At 36.8% G+C, this 17,603-nt stretch overlaps 1 protein-coding gene across 3 annotated transcripts in view; it reads left to right on the top strand.

The window, feature by feature from the left end:
- Nucleotides 1-17,603, top strand: part of LOC150082006 (uncharacterized) — a 521,135-nt gene that overhangs the window by 453,646 nt on the left and 49,886 nt on the right. For all 3 annotated transcript variants that reach the window (XM_090379053.1, XM_090379052.1, XM_090379054.1), the window contains exons 14-15: nt 4,926-5,058; nt 12,529-12,653. In XM_090379053.1, coding sequence (XP_090235179.1) covers nt 4,926-5,058; nt 12,529-12,653 — 258 coding nt within the window. The remainder of the gene's footprint in view (nt 1-4,925; nt 5,059-12,528; nt 12,654-17,603) is intronic.

Below are 17,603 nucleotides of genomic sequence, written 5' to 3'. Positions count from 1 at the left end.
ATGGGATGAAGATCTGGTTTGAGAAAGTTTGGAGTAGGAGACCAGGTGGGCTCTTACACAAACCTGCCCTGTTGGTGCTTGATCTGTTCAGGGCACACATTACAAAAAATACAAAGAAGATAGCTGCAGAGCAAAAAACAAAACTTGCCATCATACTTTGACATCCCAGCTCCAACCACTTGATGTCACCATTAACAAACCCTTCAAAGCTGCCATGAGAGACGAATGGAACCAATGGATGAAGTCTTGACACCAGCAGGAAGAGTGAAGAAACCAACTATTGGAGAAGTTTGTACTTGGGTGAAAAGATCCTGGGATAATATCAAGATTGAGATCGTTGTCAAGTCATCTAAGAAGTGCGGCATTTCAAATGCCATAGATGGAACTGAGGACGAGGCAATATATGAAGACAGTGATTCGTCATCAGACACAGATGAGGACAAGCTAATGGATGGGAGTTTTGATCGTGATGAGTTGTATGAATTTTATGATGAATAAAACTTGAGTTCAATAACCTTATGTAATACATTTTTTTTCAAATTTCGGGGCCCCAAAATTAAGGTGTATCTTATACATGGGGAAATACAGTATATAAAACCTCATGTATATTTAAGTAGAAGTAATAAAGAGAGAAAAATTGCAAACAGATGGAATTGTAAAGGTGGCAAAACTAGTAGGAAAGAGAAAAATTAAGGTGGAAGATAGGGAAACAACGTAAATAACCTAAAAGATACATCAAATTATCCAAAATTAAAGTCAGAATTAATAAACCAATTAGAAGGAATGAAGCTATAAGGAAAAAAATAATTAAAAAATAATAAATAAATTGCAAAGAAATATTGAGCATCAAATAGGTGGAAAAATAATAATAATAATAATAATTATTATTATTATTATTAGCCATATAGTGAAAATAAGAATTTTCAATTGTATTTAATTTTAAAATTTATAAACAGCATTTTTCAATATGTGTTGATTAACTTTTTTAACCATGTGCAATGAAATTCTTGAGATGGTAGATTGCGCCACATTTTGAAGAAAAAAAAGTAGATCACATCACAAATTAAGTTGGCCACCCCTGTTATAAAAGATTGGTACTTAATGCAGTTATTTCATTGGGGACTACCTGATTATGTATCAATAAACTGTTTCTATGCATACATATAGTTATGAAGAAGAATATTAAATGGAAACTAAAAAAAAAAAGTGCATATTAAAAAAATAATAATTTTTTTTTTTCATTAAAAAGGAGGGTGAAAGCAATAAATCTTCCATAAAAATAAGTAGGGTAGCCCTGACATAGTGTTTGCAATTAAGGTAATTAGATATGAGAAAAAGTGTTTATAAAAAAAAGTGTAAATAAAAGAAAAAGTTATTGTATCCACCTTTCAACATCTAATCAAATGTGCCAGCTTTTCTGCTATGTTTTTATGTCAAATTTTGTCTAATGATATACAGCTCTTCCATACATTTTCCCGCTTTAAAGGAAACATGCTGCAATTCTTGGAAATTCAGGGTATTTATTTTTCACTGCTGTCTTATTCACAATTGAATATTTCCAACCCCCCCTTCCAAAACACATTATATATTACGGGCATATGGTATTAGCTTCTTCTTCTTCTACTAACACTCACTCAGCCAGTGCCCTATCTAAACAGTTTGATCTTTATGTCCCTAGCTTGCCTGGGTATCCTGTAAATTCTTCTCTTTGCTTTCTGCCCATCGTTCTTCTGTCCATTGAGCTATTATGTAACATGAGGGCAATATGGACACTCTTACTTTCTTTCTTCTATGTATCTTCACCTCTTTTGTTTCACTACTTTTCTTTTCCCTCACCGTGCTTTATTTTCTGCCCCTATACCATTTGCCAGCATTTTTATCCACTTTTGACATACCATATTGTGTTTTTACCAAATTTTTACTCATAAATTATTTATTTGTCACCAGCCTACCATTACTTCATATTTGACTTTTTCCTTACATTTTTATTTATTTAGTTTTATCTTATCTCTTATTTAATTACCTTAATTTAAGGTAATTTATCTCTGCCTTCTACCCTGGCTGCAGGGCAGATGGCAGAGGGTTTTGATTAATGGATATTCTTCAGATTGATGTAATGTTAGTAGTTGGGTCCCCCAAGGATCAGTTCTTGGATCACTGTTATTTCTGATTTTCATAAAATACATCAACGAAGGAATGGTCTGATGTCAAAAGTTGCAGGCGGCGTAAATATTAGTGGAATCCTTAATGGTCATTGCCAAGCAGTTCTCCTTCAGGATGATTTGCACGCACTTTAAAGATGGCCAGAGAATTGGCAGCTGTATTTTAATGAAGCTAACTGCAAGGTCTTACACTTGGGGAATAGCAATCCCAAAATAAATTATACACTTGGTGGGGTTAAATTGAAAACACTGGAGGAAGAAAGGGATCTGGGAGTTACAATACAGGCAGAAATGAAGTTTTTTTGAGCAGTATAAACAGAAAGCCCATGCTGTCCTATTGATGATTTATCAAACGTTATCCTGCAGGGATAGGGAGGTCATAATCCCACTGTATAAGGCAATTGTATGACCACATTTGGAATACTGTGTTCAAGTATGGAGACCTCATCTGCAAAACGACATTGAGCTTCTTGAAAGGGTTCAGAGACAGGCAACTCAAATGGTGAGATTGGCAAGAGGTCAACTGTATGAAGAAGGACTCTGATTATATGGGCTACAGAGCTTGGCAACCAGAAACCTCAGAGAAGATGTGATTGTGATTTATAAGGTTCTGAGAGGGATTAGTAAAATGAATGAAGCAGAATTTTCACTGTTACAGCAGGCCCCCGTTATAACGCGGTTCGCTTTACGCTGATTCGCTATAACGCTGTTCTTATATTATAACCCGTATCTGACTATAACGCTGTCACAGATCACTATAACGCTCTTTTACAGATTACATTTTTGACATATTTAACGAAATCGTTTCATTTGATGGAGTCGATAGCTTGAAAATGAATAGCAAAACAGCATTAAAACGTTTCCCACGCCGACTTGAGAAATTTTCCCACGCTCAGTGAAATTTTCTCGCACGCTAATTTAATTGCAGTACAGTGACTTGTTACGTAGTTCCGAGATCAACATTTTAAAAAATGATCAAATATATTGCTTGTAATATTTGCGTTATATGCATTTATCCGAAGTCTAGTCATCACTCAGTGGAGTATTAGACATCGTGCATAACGGAAAGTTTACTTGAACATTGTATCATAATTAATTCAACCAACGCAGTTACATTTTCGAATAGCTAATAATGACCGATAGGAATGAAAAAGCAACAACGTCTGGGCGCAGTACGAAGACTATAAATGTAAGAAAAAGACTGAATTTGAAAATTAAATTAGACGTTTTGAAGCGAATCGATTCAGGTCCAAGACAAGCGGATGTGTGCCATAATTTAGGACTTGCAACTTTAACTGTAGAACAATTATAAAAAAATAAAGAATTAATTTTAGCAGCGCGAAAGATAGCTGTTCCACTGCAAGCAACTAGGACTAGGCCAGCTATTAGGATTGAAATGGAAAGACTTTAATTTTATTGAAGATAATATTCCAATGCAGAATTCAGTTAAGTTAAATATTTAAAAAAAAAAAAAAAAAAAAAAAAGAGAGAGAGAGAGAGAGATTAGCCAATATGATGATCTGAAGAAAACTCGCCTAAAAAAAAAAAAAAAAAAAGTGGAACCATTTAAAACTGGTAAGGGCTGGTAGAATAGATTTAAAGTCCAGGGAGAAGTCGCTAGTGCAGATCAAGGAGCCGAAACTTTCAAAAGAGAACTTGTTAAAATTATTGAAGAGGGGTATTATGTGTTATACTTCTCAACAAGTTTTTAACATAGATGAAGCAGGACTTTTGTGGAAACGAATGCCTAAAAGAAGTTTCATATTGAAAGAAGAAAAAAACATGCCAGGTTTCAAAGCGGCAAAGGATCGGTTGACTTTATTGTTGGATGGTAACGCTGCGGGGAATTTAAAATTAATACCCCTTTTAGTTTATTTGGAAGAGGGCCAAAGTTCATCTCAGAATCCACACATTTTTCATGATTAAATTCATCAATTAAATGAAATCAATTAAATTCATCATTTTAATTGGAATTTTAAGTTTACTTTTGATACGCAAGTAGTTACCACATAATTATACGTATGTAATGCAGAATATTTTATATGTGCAAATATTTGAATATTAAATATTTTGACCGACATTTGTGCATCTTTTCATTACTGTTTATTATTCATTAGGAAATATCCTATGGCACCGACCGCAGCTCATAAATACGTATGTTACCTTATGGGAAAGCGGGGCTCGCATAGCGCGGATTCACTTAGCGCTCTGTTTTTCCGGAACGAATGATCAGCGTTAATCGGGGGTCACCTGTATAAAGAATTCCAGGACTAGGAGCCATAAATTCAAATAACATAGATTGAGGTTTAGATTGGATGTTTTCTTTTAGCCAGCAAGTTGTTGATTGATGGAACAAATTGTCCTTGAGGTAATTGACGCTGACAGTTTAAATAAATTCAAAGGTGAATTGGATAGTTACTTATATGAGGAGGGAAGCATATAATTTGTATTTTCTTATCTAGTTGGTGTTGATTTTTTTTTTTTTTTTGCCAGTGCAGCAAAAGCCTGTGGCTTCCTTGCACTATATGGTGAATATTATTACTAAGTGTCACCCTTTTCCTCGTGGATTCTTAAAGACAAATGCAATTGTTGATATGAACATCACATTCTTTGCCTAATAATTCCAGATTGTAAATTGATGATTGTTTTTGTAAAATGTGCTGGATTTTAAAGAATTACAGACTGAAAAATGCCAGATTTTGCAGGAGTTTCCTGTTTTAAAAAATTGTGATATATTTGACCTATTTCAAATTACTTTTACAGAGCCTTACATTTAGTGTAGAAGACAGGGATGCTGAAGAATTAGTGCTGTTACTGAAGGGATACCATCGGTTGCTAGCTGGTAGAGAACTTTCTGTACAGTGGGAAGCAGAAGATCCTTGGAGGACAGAAACAGGTAAATGCTGTTAGCTTGCCAATATGATGCAAGGAAGCAAAGCTTACACAGTACTCACAAACACACATGCACACCATTTGCCCATTCTTTCAAATAATTTGGCCAAATCCTTCTTTAACACATTTACACAATGCCAACCCACCAGCAGGTTGCTCAGTGATTGTTCATCAGGCTGAATGATTGACTGACGATTCACCGCTTGTCTGCTTCTGCAGTGGGAAGCAACCCTCTGGTGGGTCAACAAGTGCTACAATTTATTCTTTTGCCTAGTTTACTAGTGTTTTGAGAAAAAAAATTTTTTTATTTTTTATTGCAAAACTAGTGCCTTGCTTAGTAACTGTCTTTCAGATTGAGTGACCCACCAGTGAATCACTAAATGCTTCAGACTATTGAAATCATGTGAATATGACTGACATATTTGCAATTTTTGAAATATTTTATTTTTCCTTAAAAAATTGTGAATATTTCTCTCTGCTCTTCCAACTTATCTCTATGTTGGGGAGCATGATTTTCTCCATAAAATATGAAACAACATATGAAATGCTAAAATCTTCATTGTTTTTCTTCCTGTTTACTGCTACTAGTTGTCACTACACTTTCCAATTTATAGCAAGTTGTAAAAATATGATCAGAAGGTGCATTACCATCCTCTTGCACTCTTTTTATATCAATTATATTTGATACATATAATTAATTATTATACAGGAACAGTTATTTTTGTTTTCCTTCAAAGAGTATTCTTTTGTAAAGGCATCTGTCCTGATCGAGCAAAATTTTTATTGATTACAAAAGGACTTTGTTTGTTTACCATAGGAAAATGTTTCTTGAAATTAAGCTGCATCTTATGATATGAATGTATACAACGTGCATGCAATGATTTTTTTTTTTTTTTTTTCAAGATTAGCCTGTAGATTGCAGGAATGGCCAACCCTGCAGCATGTGTGCCACATGCATAAACAATGAGAAATGAATATATAGCTTATATTCCACTTTTATTGCCAAAAATTATAGCCTACATTTCAGCATGAGGGGAGCCCGTGGTTCATATTTTCTCCTTTTCAGAATTAATTTATCACTTGCGAGGCATTAGTGTGTCTCATGACATCGATTCTATAAGGACAAATGTACATTTATTCATTAACCTAACCCCAAGGGCTCACATCTGGTGAGTATGGGCTTGGCACACCCAGGGCCCTGAGCTGGATATCATCATTCTTCTCTTTCTTGGTGATTCCCTTCTACTTTTGACTCTCCCTCTCTCTCAGGGTAACTCGGAATTTTTTTTTTTTTTTTTTTGCCTAGTGCAGCATAAGCCTCAGGCTTCCTTGCACTATATGGCTAATAATAATAATAAAATTAATTTTATAAACATAATTGTTTGAATTTTTTTATTACAAGAACTTAGCGTGTACTCTAATTCCTTTATGTAGTTAGCAAAAGCATTTGGTGGTATGATCTGTAGTTTGGGGGGGGGTATCAGTTGTAGTAGCTTATGGATGACGCTTTTAATAAACATATGTAGTATGCTGCATGAAAAGGTTGGCCACCCTTGAGAGAGAAAAAACAGAGAAAGTTACTGCTTTGCTTAGCATATCCAAGTGGTCTTATGCATCTCAGTAGAAGTCACTGTTTATTTCCATATCTTACACATCTCACTAGAACCCACCCTTTATTTCTATGTCTTACCTAGAGCTAGTAAAAAAAAAAAAAAGGACCCCACAATGTACCTTACTTCCCTTTGGGAACCTTTTTCTGGACAGGATTATTATTATTAATATTATTATTAGCCATATGGTGCAAGGAAGCCTGAGGCTTATGCTGCACCAGCCAAAAAATAAAAAATTCCTGCATTACCCTGAGAGAGAGAGAGAGAGAGAGAGAGAGAGAGAGAGAGAGAGAGAGAGAGAGAGAGAGAGAGAGAGAGAGAGTCAGAAGTAGAAGGGAATCACCAAAAAATCAAGAAAGAGAAGAATGATGATATCGAGTTTGGGACCCTGGGTTTGTCAAGCCCATACTCACCAGTGTTGAGCCCCTGGGGTACTGGAAATTGCTATGCAGCTCTTCCATACCTTCAGTGTATGAAAACCCAACTACTCTCTCTCTTATGCCAAATAAAAACATTTTGGTCCTCCTTCATCCAAGAAAATGATATTTTTCTTGTGAAGGTGTATTTCAAACACAGTATATGTGGTAAAATATTTTTTCCAAAATTCTTCTAAAATTTGAGTGCACCTTGTGGTCTGGTGTGTTTTATTGTCCGACAAATATGGTATTTTATTATTTTTTTATTAAATAATGTTTTATATTTTCTTATTAAGAAAAAAAAAGCAGTGTGGAACTTTTTTTTTATTATTGATGTTTTACAAACAATGGACACAAACAAATCACATTTTCTATTGCAGCACATAAAATATAACTGAACACTGGGAGGTTGCTCCCTCAGTTATATATCAGTGCCATCAGGCAGAGTAATTCACTGATGGATTGCTGCAATTTTTGACAGAATTTATCTTTAATTATTCATTATTATACATTGCAAAGTACATAAACTTCTCTAATGCCCTCCTACTTTCTGAAAAGTATGAGCGAACTGATTATTACAGCAACATCAAACATGCACGAACACTAGTGAATTTCTGCATCCGTTACATCAGTGGCAGGTTATATTGCGAGGCAGAGGCAGCCTACTGGTGGGCAACTGTAATTAATACTTATTAGCACAGATATTAACTCTAATTAATCATGAAATCATACCAACTCTCATTTAAAGGAAGAAATACATCTGAAATAGTGGGGGAAATAATGAGCAGTTTTCATCAAAACATGCTCACCCATAGGACTACAGCTGAAATTTGCATCATGTGAATGTATTAAATTTATTTAAACTACCCATGTTTCCAACACTAAGTGGAAGCTTATTACTTTCTGGCTGAAAGCAGATTACCATACATCTATTTTGCAGCCATTCTTTGAAAATTTAAATTTGTCTCATCTCAGGAACAGTAAAAGTGCCATCATCATTTAGTTTACTTATCCGTTTAAAGCATCTATAGTTGAATTAGATCACCATGTAGATGCCTAGTTTCTAGACTCTGCAGTTTACAGAATTCTTTCTGTAAGAATATCCTATTATGCTTCCAGCTCATCTTGCTGCTCTTCTCCATACCCTTTCCAAGAAAGGGTGAGAAGAGCAGCAAATCCCATTTTAGGAAGATCTATAATCTTCCTAAAATGAGATTTGGACAGTAATGGCTATTTGTATGCAATATTCCAAATGTGGCCTAAACATTTTATACAATGGGATAATCATGTTTTTGTCCCTGGCGGCAAAATTCCTGCATAGCTTTCTCACAAGCCCCGTTAGTTTTAATAGTCCATCTATCCGAACACCTATCATAACAGAACAGTCCACCTATCTGGACTGTTCTGTTATGAGGGTTATTATTATTATTATTAGTAGTAGTAGTGGGAAATGTAACAAAAAAGCAAGCTAATACAGCATCAGTCAAAAGAAAACACCCATTAGGGTGTTTTCTTCCATATATTTATTCAAACTATCCACCTCTACAACACCTGATGGGAGTTTCTTCCAACAATTACCTGCCCTATGGCTGATGACAAATTCTATGCACATCTAATCTGCAACCATCCTTCCTCAATTTGAATTTGTGCCTCCTCATGTGTGTAGTCTGAGCAAGAAGAAGGACTCCATCAGCACTGAGCTTACTGAATCCATTTAGTGCCTTACCTCAATCAGATCTCCTTGCAGGTGACTAGTTTTCAGATGCTGCAATTGCCTTTGCGGCATTGAATTTTGTGAATTTGGGATAATTTGCACATCTCCAGTTCGTAGGGACTGTCCCCAAATTGAGGGATACTCTCATAATTATAGCTGAAGTTTGTCTATCCTGTAATATAACTGGATAGATCCAATCCACCACAGGTACCTTTTTTTTATATTTAGCTTCAAAAATTTCCCCTCCACTTTCCTCTCAGTTACCACAAAATCAAGCTCTCTTCCAGAGTAACTCAATTATGGCATCACCAAACTAAAAAATTTCTTATGTGTGAATTCCATTCAGTTTTGTTTGCAACCTACACAGGATCATCAACAGTTAATCTAGTCATATCTAGTGGACCAATGTGATTCAACCCCTCCCTTCTACTGTTTATATTTAAGTAAAGAAGTCTTTGCTACTTTTCTTTGCATTCTTTGTGAGACTTCTCATAATCTGCCTTAGCTTTTCTAAACCCCTTTGTGACTTGATTACAGACTATTTTATATCTATCTTAGGCTTCCTTATCACCAGATAATATTTATAAGCATGCCATGCATATTTTTTTCTCAGCCGCAGGTCTCATCAGATCAACATTCATTTAGTTCTATTCTGTATCTCTTTGTTGGTATAAACAGCTAAGTAGCATTCTATGATAACATCCCTGAATGCTTCCCATTTAGAATTTGCTGTTGGCAACTTCATCAGCTGGCTCCACTTCACAGAATTTAAAAACTGCCAAAGATCACTGTAGTTACCTTTATGAAAGCAAAAACCCTTACCCTTGCCTTTGACAGTATTTACATCTTTAAGTAAATCCACATCAATACGTTTTGATCACTGCATTTAGAGGTCTTTTATTTGCAGATTCCTGTCACCACCAAATACGGAAGATGCGGAAAGGTCAGGGAATGACCACCGCATATCCCGGAGCAATATGGCTGTAGTTGATAATGCTCCTAAAAACCAAATAACAAAACAAATAACAAACAATTTGCAGATTATTAATGCATGAAGGATCACTGCTGATAACCAAATCAAAGATACTGCTCTCTCTTGTTGACTCTCTAATATGCTGGTGTAGGAAGCGATCATCCAATAAATCCACAAAAAGTCTTGTTACTGTGCAAGGGATCTACCCATAAGGTCCAGTCAATATCTGGAAACTTAAAGTTCTTCATTATAAGACATTCCAATTTACTGGCCCACTCTATATGTCTGTACAGTTGCTTACTGTACTCATTATAGTCATTAGGCCTATAACACACTCCTGCCCTCATTTTTGTTTTCCCAGTGCTTACATTACACCTAACTGACTCAACTTTACTGGTTGCACTGCTTTAAGCTTCTTAACTAAGAGCATAAGCCCCCCTCCTGTCCTGTCCATCCTTTCTATACACATTATATTTCCCATATTCGATTTCTGAGGTATCCTTTGTCTAAGTGACACCATGTCTCTGGTATCCCCACAATGTCTGCATTTGATCATTTGTTCAGTAGTTGAAATTCATCAAATTTATTTACTGTGTTCCTAGCTTTAGTATACATATAAGTATAGCTGCACCTGTTTTTGCTCTTGGTAATCCTAGCACAGCTGATGTATTTGCTTGTTCGACAAGGACCCTCAACAGGTCTTGAAATCCCTGACACCTTGTTTTCCAGATTGCTGCATGTTCTAATAGAAGTAGTACAAGAATCATTGTAAGCAGTTAATTTAAAATTAATTAATATTTTATAACATAATTTACATTAAAAACCTTGAATGTAGACTGTTTCATGCCTTATTACTGCTTCCCAATGTTTGGGTAATTTTTGAATGCCACTTAACTGTCTGTTGAGCTGTGTGATGCTTTGTGTCATAACTGCACTCAGAGCTTCTAAAGACAAAAATCTTTGTCCATGCAACAGTTCTTTGAGCTTGGAGAAGAGATTTTAATCACAAGGACTCATTTCAGGGCTATAATGGGGGGGGGGGTATGTTTTTCACTTGTAATTGGTGAAAATAAGCTGTATAGACTATGTAATATGAGGCCTTAGTTGTGGAGTATGAGCACAGCATCTGTGGCTGCCTCTGATGAATTTTTGGGTGTAATTTCTGAAGAAGAAATGTTGCACAGTAGTCTCCAGTTAGTGATCTTCCAAGTGGCACATGATCACTGGTAATAATGCCCTCGTAATTGTAGACCATTTGTTTCACCTTTGATTATTCTTGCTGATAACAATTAGAGGGGTGTAGCAAAGGTGGATGTTTCCATTGAGCTGATTATTAGTTAATTTCAGATTCAGAGTTGCATGTCCATGTCTCACCAATGGCAACAATGCATTTTAAATACTCTTCACATCCGGTGACATGTGAGTAACTGAGCTGTAATTTCTTTATGCTTTGCTCATTGCTCATCTAAGCGCAAATGTGGGATCCGTCAGGTGGATCACCTGACAGTCAATGAAATCAGGATCTTCCTGATTCATTGACTGTTTCTTCACAGGTCATACATTTTATCTTTTTCAAAATGTTGGTAATAATTATAGATGTTCTCAATCTGCTTGAGCATTTCTTGTCTTCAAAACTGGTCCAAACTTGTTGAAACTGCCGAGGCCAGTGTGAAATAGTGCTATGATCTACTGTAGGCTCACTATACACATTCCACAACAATTCATAAATTTGCGCCAAATTATGTGTTCGACTCTGTAAAATTTCAATTTTGTTAAAAGATCTTTGGCTCTTTTAACAAAATTGAACAGTTGGTAGGATCAGCATCCTCCCCACACCAATTGGGAAAAACTTGAGTTCGAATCCTATCGATGATGGAATGAATTTTTATGGGTCTTTTTCACAATGTGGCTGAGTTAATAGGTCTCAGGTGAGACTGATTAACTCAGCCACATTGTGAAAAAGATTGGTTTTTTTTTTCTCCCCCAGAAACTTGGGTTTTTCGTCCAGATAAACAGAAAATTGACCTCGGAACACACAATTTACAGATGATATACACAGAGTAACATGTCCATTAGTTTCTGATGCTCCTAAAACACAACAACAACAATCAAAGCTCTTTGATCTAAAACTGTAATTCAATCTATAGCAAATCAACCCCAGGGGCTCATATCTGGTGAGGATGGGCTTGGCACACCCAGGGCCCTGAGCTGGATATCATCATTCTTCTCTTTCTTGGTGATTCCCCTTTTACTTCTGACTCTCTCTCTCTCTCTCAGGGTAATTCAGAATTTTTTTTTTTTTTTTGGCTGGTGCAGCATAAGCCACAGGCCTTCCTTGCACCATACCGCTAATAATAATAACTATCTTTTTTTAAAAATCTTCTGCACATTCAATGCAGGAACTCTGCTTCAAACACACTTGTGTTGAGGTTACACTTCAAATTGTTATCTTGGTAAATGTCAGTCCCATGGGTGTTTGGAGTGAGGAGCATGTGGGAAGTATGCATTACTTTTGGGATAATCTTCATACATATAAAAGAAATACTGTTTAGGATGCCCTTTATAAAATGAGTTATTTTTCCTGCTTCTTTATGTATAACATGGCCAACACATAATTTGTAATCTATTTTTACTAAAAAATTTTTAAATATTATTTGTAGATTATACAAAATATTTACAGAAAACAATCAGCTGTTTAAAAAGTGCCTGAATTAGTAATTGTGATAATATTTCTGTTATTAATTTTTGCATTTTGTTTTAGTTCCTTCTTATCATAATCGCCATGCAGTCCAAGAATCACCATGGAGCTATCCAACATGTCCCGGTGAACCATCTCTTCGAACAGTGGATTTGGCAGTTCCACCTCCTCCTTATATACAGTGTGAAGTAAGGTTTTTTTTTTTTAATGTATACACATTAGCTTTACAAAAAAAATAATTTTCAAGAAGAAAATAAATAATTTATTTTTATGATAGAATGACCCATATTAACATATTTTCTTATTTTAATTGATTGAAGAGGCACTTCTGATTAGTTCCAGAAGTTCTTATTGTTATTTTATAATAATACATGCCAAAATATACCAAGATAGTTAGTAGTTATTACAGGAATCTGAAATGTAAATTATCTTATTGATGAATTATATTCCTCTTATGATGACATGATCCTCAAGACGCAGCCTGAAGATTATAAAGTATAAGATATACCAGTCATAGTATAAGATAAGATATATACTTACCTTATCTTAAAGAAGAAGAACTAACCCCTTAGGGTTAGGCCAGACATTGCAATAGAGGGAAAGAACTTTGGCTAGGCAATCTTCAGAGTTGCTTGAGCTTTCTAGTGGGAAAAAAAACAAAACAAAAAGAGAGACGAAATTAAAGTGAGTGGAGGAAATAGTTTGAGAGTGGGGAGTAATGGTAGGTGAGAAGGGGGAGGATGAAGACAAAGGCATCCTCCAGATGAGTGAGGTTAGGGAGAGGCGAAGAGTTTCGAGGTCCTTAGGTTGGAGAGCCCATCCACAACCAGGGAAAGGAGTGCCAAATGGTATCGGTCATATGAAGATGACAGTTCCACCTGTCCCACAACAAAGTACACTGGAGGAGTTCTACCCTGTGTGGGTTAGATTATTATATAGACAAGTCCATGTAGATTGTCGAACATTAATCTTCAGACTGAGCTGGAGTCAAGTTAGCCTGGATTCTCAGGTTCTTCCTACGTTTCGTAAACTCTTCCTATGCGAATTGTGAGCACGTGATGAAACTGTCCTGGTCAGCAAGGGAAAAGTGCTCTTCTCCAGCCTTGCCATCATGGATGTAGTAAGACACGCTCTGGGGTCTTCGTAGTTTGGGCAGTGGTACAAAATGTGTTCCCAGCTTTCTGGGGAACCCACATGAGCAGTGAGAATCCACATGCCAATTTTCAGCAGGTTTTGCATTTAGGGAGCCATGGCCAGTGAAAATGAAGGAGATAAAAAGACCAGGGGCAAACTGGGGGGGGGGGCTGATGAAGGTAATTTGGGGAATGATTCTCTTTGTGACAAGACCTTTAGGAGTGAAATTCCAATGCTCTTGCCAGATCTGATAAAAGTAATTTGATATTAGCGTTAGCATTAGTAGAGTTATATGATGAAAGAAAGAAAGCTTATACAGCATCACCCAAAAAAAAAAACAACAACCCTACCCACTTCACTCATTCATTTCCTCCAAATGTTTGTCTAGTTCTGCCTTGAATTTATTTAAGCTGTCAACTTCTACAATACCAGACGAAAGTTTGTTCCAGCAATCAACCACACACTGGCTAAAGGCAAATTTCTGCACATCTATTCCAGAACTGTCTTTCCTCAATTTGAATTTATGTCCCCTCAGGAAAATTAATCTGGGCAAGAGGAAGAATCCCATCAGCATTGAGCTTGCTCAACCCATTCAAGGCCTTATACACCTCATTCAGATGACCTCACAGGTGCCTAGTCACCAGACACTGTAATTTGCATCTTAAGCCTTTCTTCATAAGAGCAACCCTTTGTTTCATTCACTAATCTTGTTACCCTTCTCTGTGCTCATTCCAGCAGCTCCACATCCTTCCTAAAATGATGCCTCCAAACCTGTATACAGTACTCAAGGTGTGGCCTGACCATTACCTTATACAAGGGGATAATCACCTTATCCCTTCTAGAAAAATTCCTGTATATCATTGACAAGACACCATGAACTACTCTTGCAGACTGTCTGCACTGCTCAGAAAACTTCATATCTGATTCACAATTACTCCTAGGTCCTTTTCAATCTGTACCATACAAGATGTGCCAAGATGTGTTTCTTTTAATTGCAGGCTCCAGGGTTTCCCTTATATACCGCTATAGCATCTGAAAGACAGAAAGCCAAGCCTGGTGAGTATGTGTGGTGTTATGTTGAGTGCTGGCACCTGGCGACTCCGCAGCCAGGGGACACCTGCTCCCCTGTCCACTGACTCCCAACCATGGCCACGAGGAGGCACGACAGTTACAACTTTATTACCAGAGACACTTACTGGAGCTATCAGGCAAGCCTGGGAGCCCCAAGGTGTTTAGGGAAAGGAAGTGGAGATAAGAACGAGAAGTATGGGGATTGGAAGGAAAGGGAAGGGAAAGTTGCATAGAAGATAACGGGAAGAAGAATAGACATTCCTTGAAATAGAAGAGAAAAGTTTACAATAGTAAAAAACCGTGTGTAGTACCAGACAGTTGATATGTTATTCCGGGGTTACTGCTACACATATGCAGTACTTTACGTTTGTCAATGATAAACTTCAATTGCCACCTCTCAGCCCATCTGCTCAACATTTCTAAATCCTCTTCCAGTAGCGTATTGTTATTACTGTCATTAACAGTTAACCCCAGGGGCGACCACATCTGGTGAGTATGGGCTTGGCACACCCAGGGTCCTGAGCTGGATATCATCATTCTTCTCTCTTCTTGGTGATTCCATTCTACTTCTGACTCTTGTTCTCTCTCTCTGTCTGGGTAATTGAGAAATTTTTATTTATTTTTATTTTTTTTGTCTGGTGCAGCATAAGCTTCAGGCTTCCTTCCACCATATAGCTAATAATAATAATAACAACCCTGCCAACCTTTGTATCATCTGCAAACTTAGACATTAAGCCTGATATACCTTCATCAGTATCATTAATAAATACAGAAAACAACAAGGGACCCAACACTGAACCATAGGGGACTCCGCTAATAACATTAGTCTACGGTATTTTTTTCCCTTAATGCTATACTACTCCAATTTGTACAGTAGTCTTCCATATGCAACAGTATCAAAGTCTTTCCTAAGATCCAAGTATATGATATCAAAATTATATTTTGTATCCAGTTCCTTTGTGACCACATAGTATCCAATCAAATTGATCAGACAACACGTTCCCTTAACAAATCCATGCTGTGTATGAACTATAAAAAAATTGTTGCTTAGATGATCATGCAGTGCTTCTTTAACTAGTGCCTCCATTAATTTCCCTGGAACAGAAGTTAAACTAACTGGTCTGTAATTACTTGCACCCTTTGATCCTCCTTTGTGAATTGGGGTCACATATGCACATTTCCAGTCCATTGGTACCTTCCCTGAGTCCAAGGAATCTCTTATAATTATGGCTAAGGGTTTGCTTACTTCCTTTGACGCCTCCTTTAATATAACTGGATTGATCTGTATCCACGACCCCAGGTGCCTTTTTTATGTTTATCTTCAATAATTTCTCTGCCACTTTGCTCTCAGTTATTAAAAACTCATTTAACTTACTACCATAGTTTAATACACCTCTGGTATTCCTCTCCTTGAATAACTCCTCATCTGTAAATGTAGATGTAAAATACTCATTCAGTTTGTTAGCTACCTGAGCAGGATCATCAACAGTTGAACCATCAATATCAAGTTTTCCAATCTGATTGATCCCCTTCCTTCTAGAGTTTACATAAGTGAAGAACTCTTTGCTGCTTTTCTTTGCATCCTTTGCCAAAGATTTCTCGTAATCTGCCTTTGCCTGCCTAACCTCCTTTGTGACTTGATTACAGACCAGCTTATATCTTTCATAGGCTTCTGTGCTACCTGTTAATTTATATGTATCCCATGCATTTTACTTCTCTGCCACATGTCTCATTAATTCATCTGACATCCAATTAGGCTTAAACCTTGAACAATATTTCTTAGGTAGTATGAAAAGCTGAGTAGCTTCCAAGATTAATTCTTTGAATGCTTCCCATTTAGAATTTGCAGTTGGTAACATCATCAGTTGGTCCCTCTGTATTGACTTTAAAAACTGTCTCAGACCTCCATAGTCACCTTTACAGAAGCAAAAACCCTTCCCATTACTCTTGATGGTAGTTACCTCTTTGGGTAAATCACACTGTGATCACTGCCACCTAGCGGTTCCTTTATCTGTGGATTCTTAATGCACGAAGAATCGCTACTGATGATCAAATCAGGAGTATTACTCCTTCTAGTTGTCCCCCAAACATGCTGCTATAGAAAACAAGAAGTTAGTAAATTCACAAAAGCCTTGCTACTGTGTGACTGACCAACCCACAAGTTCCAGTCAATATCTGGGAAATTAAAATTCCCCATTATAAGATAATCTGATTTATGGCCCACTCTATTTCTCTGTACAGCTGTTCATTATATTCATCAGAGTCATTAGGCCTATAGCATACTCCTACTCTCAATTTTGCTTTCCCAGTGCTTATGTCACACCAAACTGAATCAACGCTGCCCTGTCCACCCATGTCCACTTGATGCACTGCCTTAGATTTTATGTTTCTCAACTAATAGCATAACCCCTCCTCCTTTCCTATCCTGTCGCTTCATCCTGTACACACTGTACTCTCCAAATTCCAATTCTGCATTTCTTTTATAGCCACTGTCTGATTAACGTAAGGGTTGCGTTCTGCGGAACTCTACGTAAGTCGGATTTTACGTAAGTAGGAATTTTCCCCATGCTTGTGCAGCACTCGCAGCTGTGCTCGCTGAATTGATTGAATCAAAAAAGAAATGTTTGACGAACATGTGGATAGAATTATTTATTGTATTTATTCAACTTTTTATCTCATGCGCAGGAAAAATGACAAAAGAATGCAATTTAAAAATTATACAATTACAAAAAAAAAAACGAGGAGACAGGCATAGTGTCAGTTTTACCTCTCAAGCATCGTTGCCAGAATTGACGTGTTCAGCTGATAAGTATGCCGCTGTGCACATTTAGTAGGGGTCAGCCGTTCAACCTTACGAAAGAACATATTAATGGATGACTGGACAGTGGTTTTTTTTCTTTTAATCATAGATTTCTTTGTAGCAAGTAATCATA

This window comes from Mastigoproctus giganteus, chromosome 8 (genome assembly GCF_048544385.1).
Source record: "Mastigoproctus giganteus isolate SK-2022 chromosome 8, ASM4854438v1, whole genome shotgun sequence".
NCBI classification, from domain to species: Eukaryota; Metazoa; Arthropoda; class Arachnida; order Uropygi; family Thelyphonidae; genus Mastigoproctus; species Mastigoproctus giganteus.
This window is presented reverse-complemented; position numbering and strand designations above follow the sequence as displayed.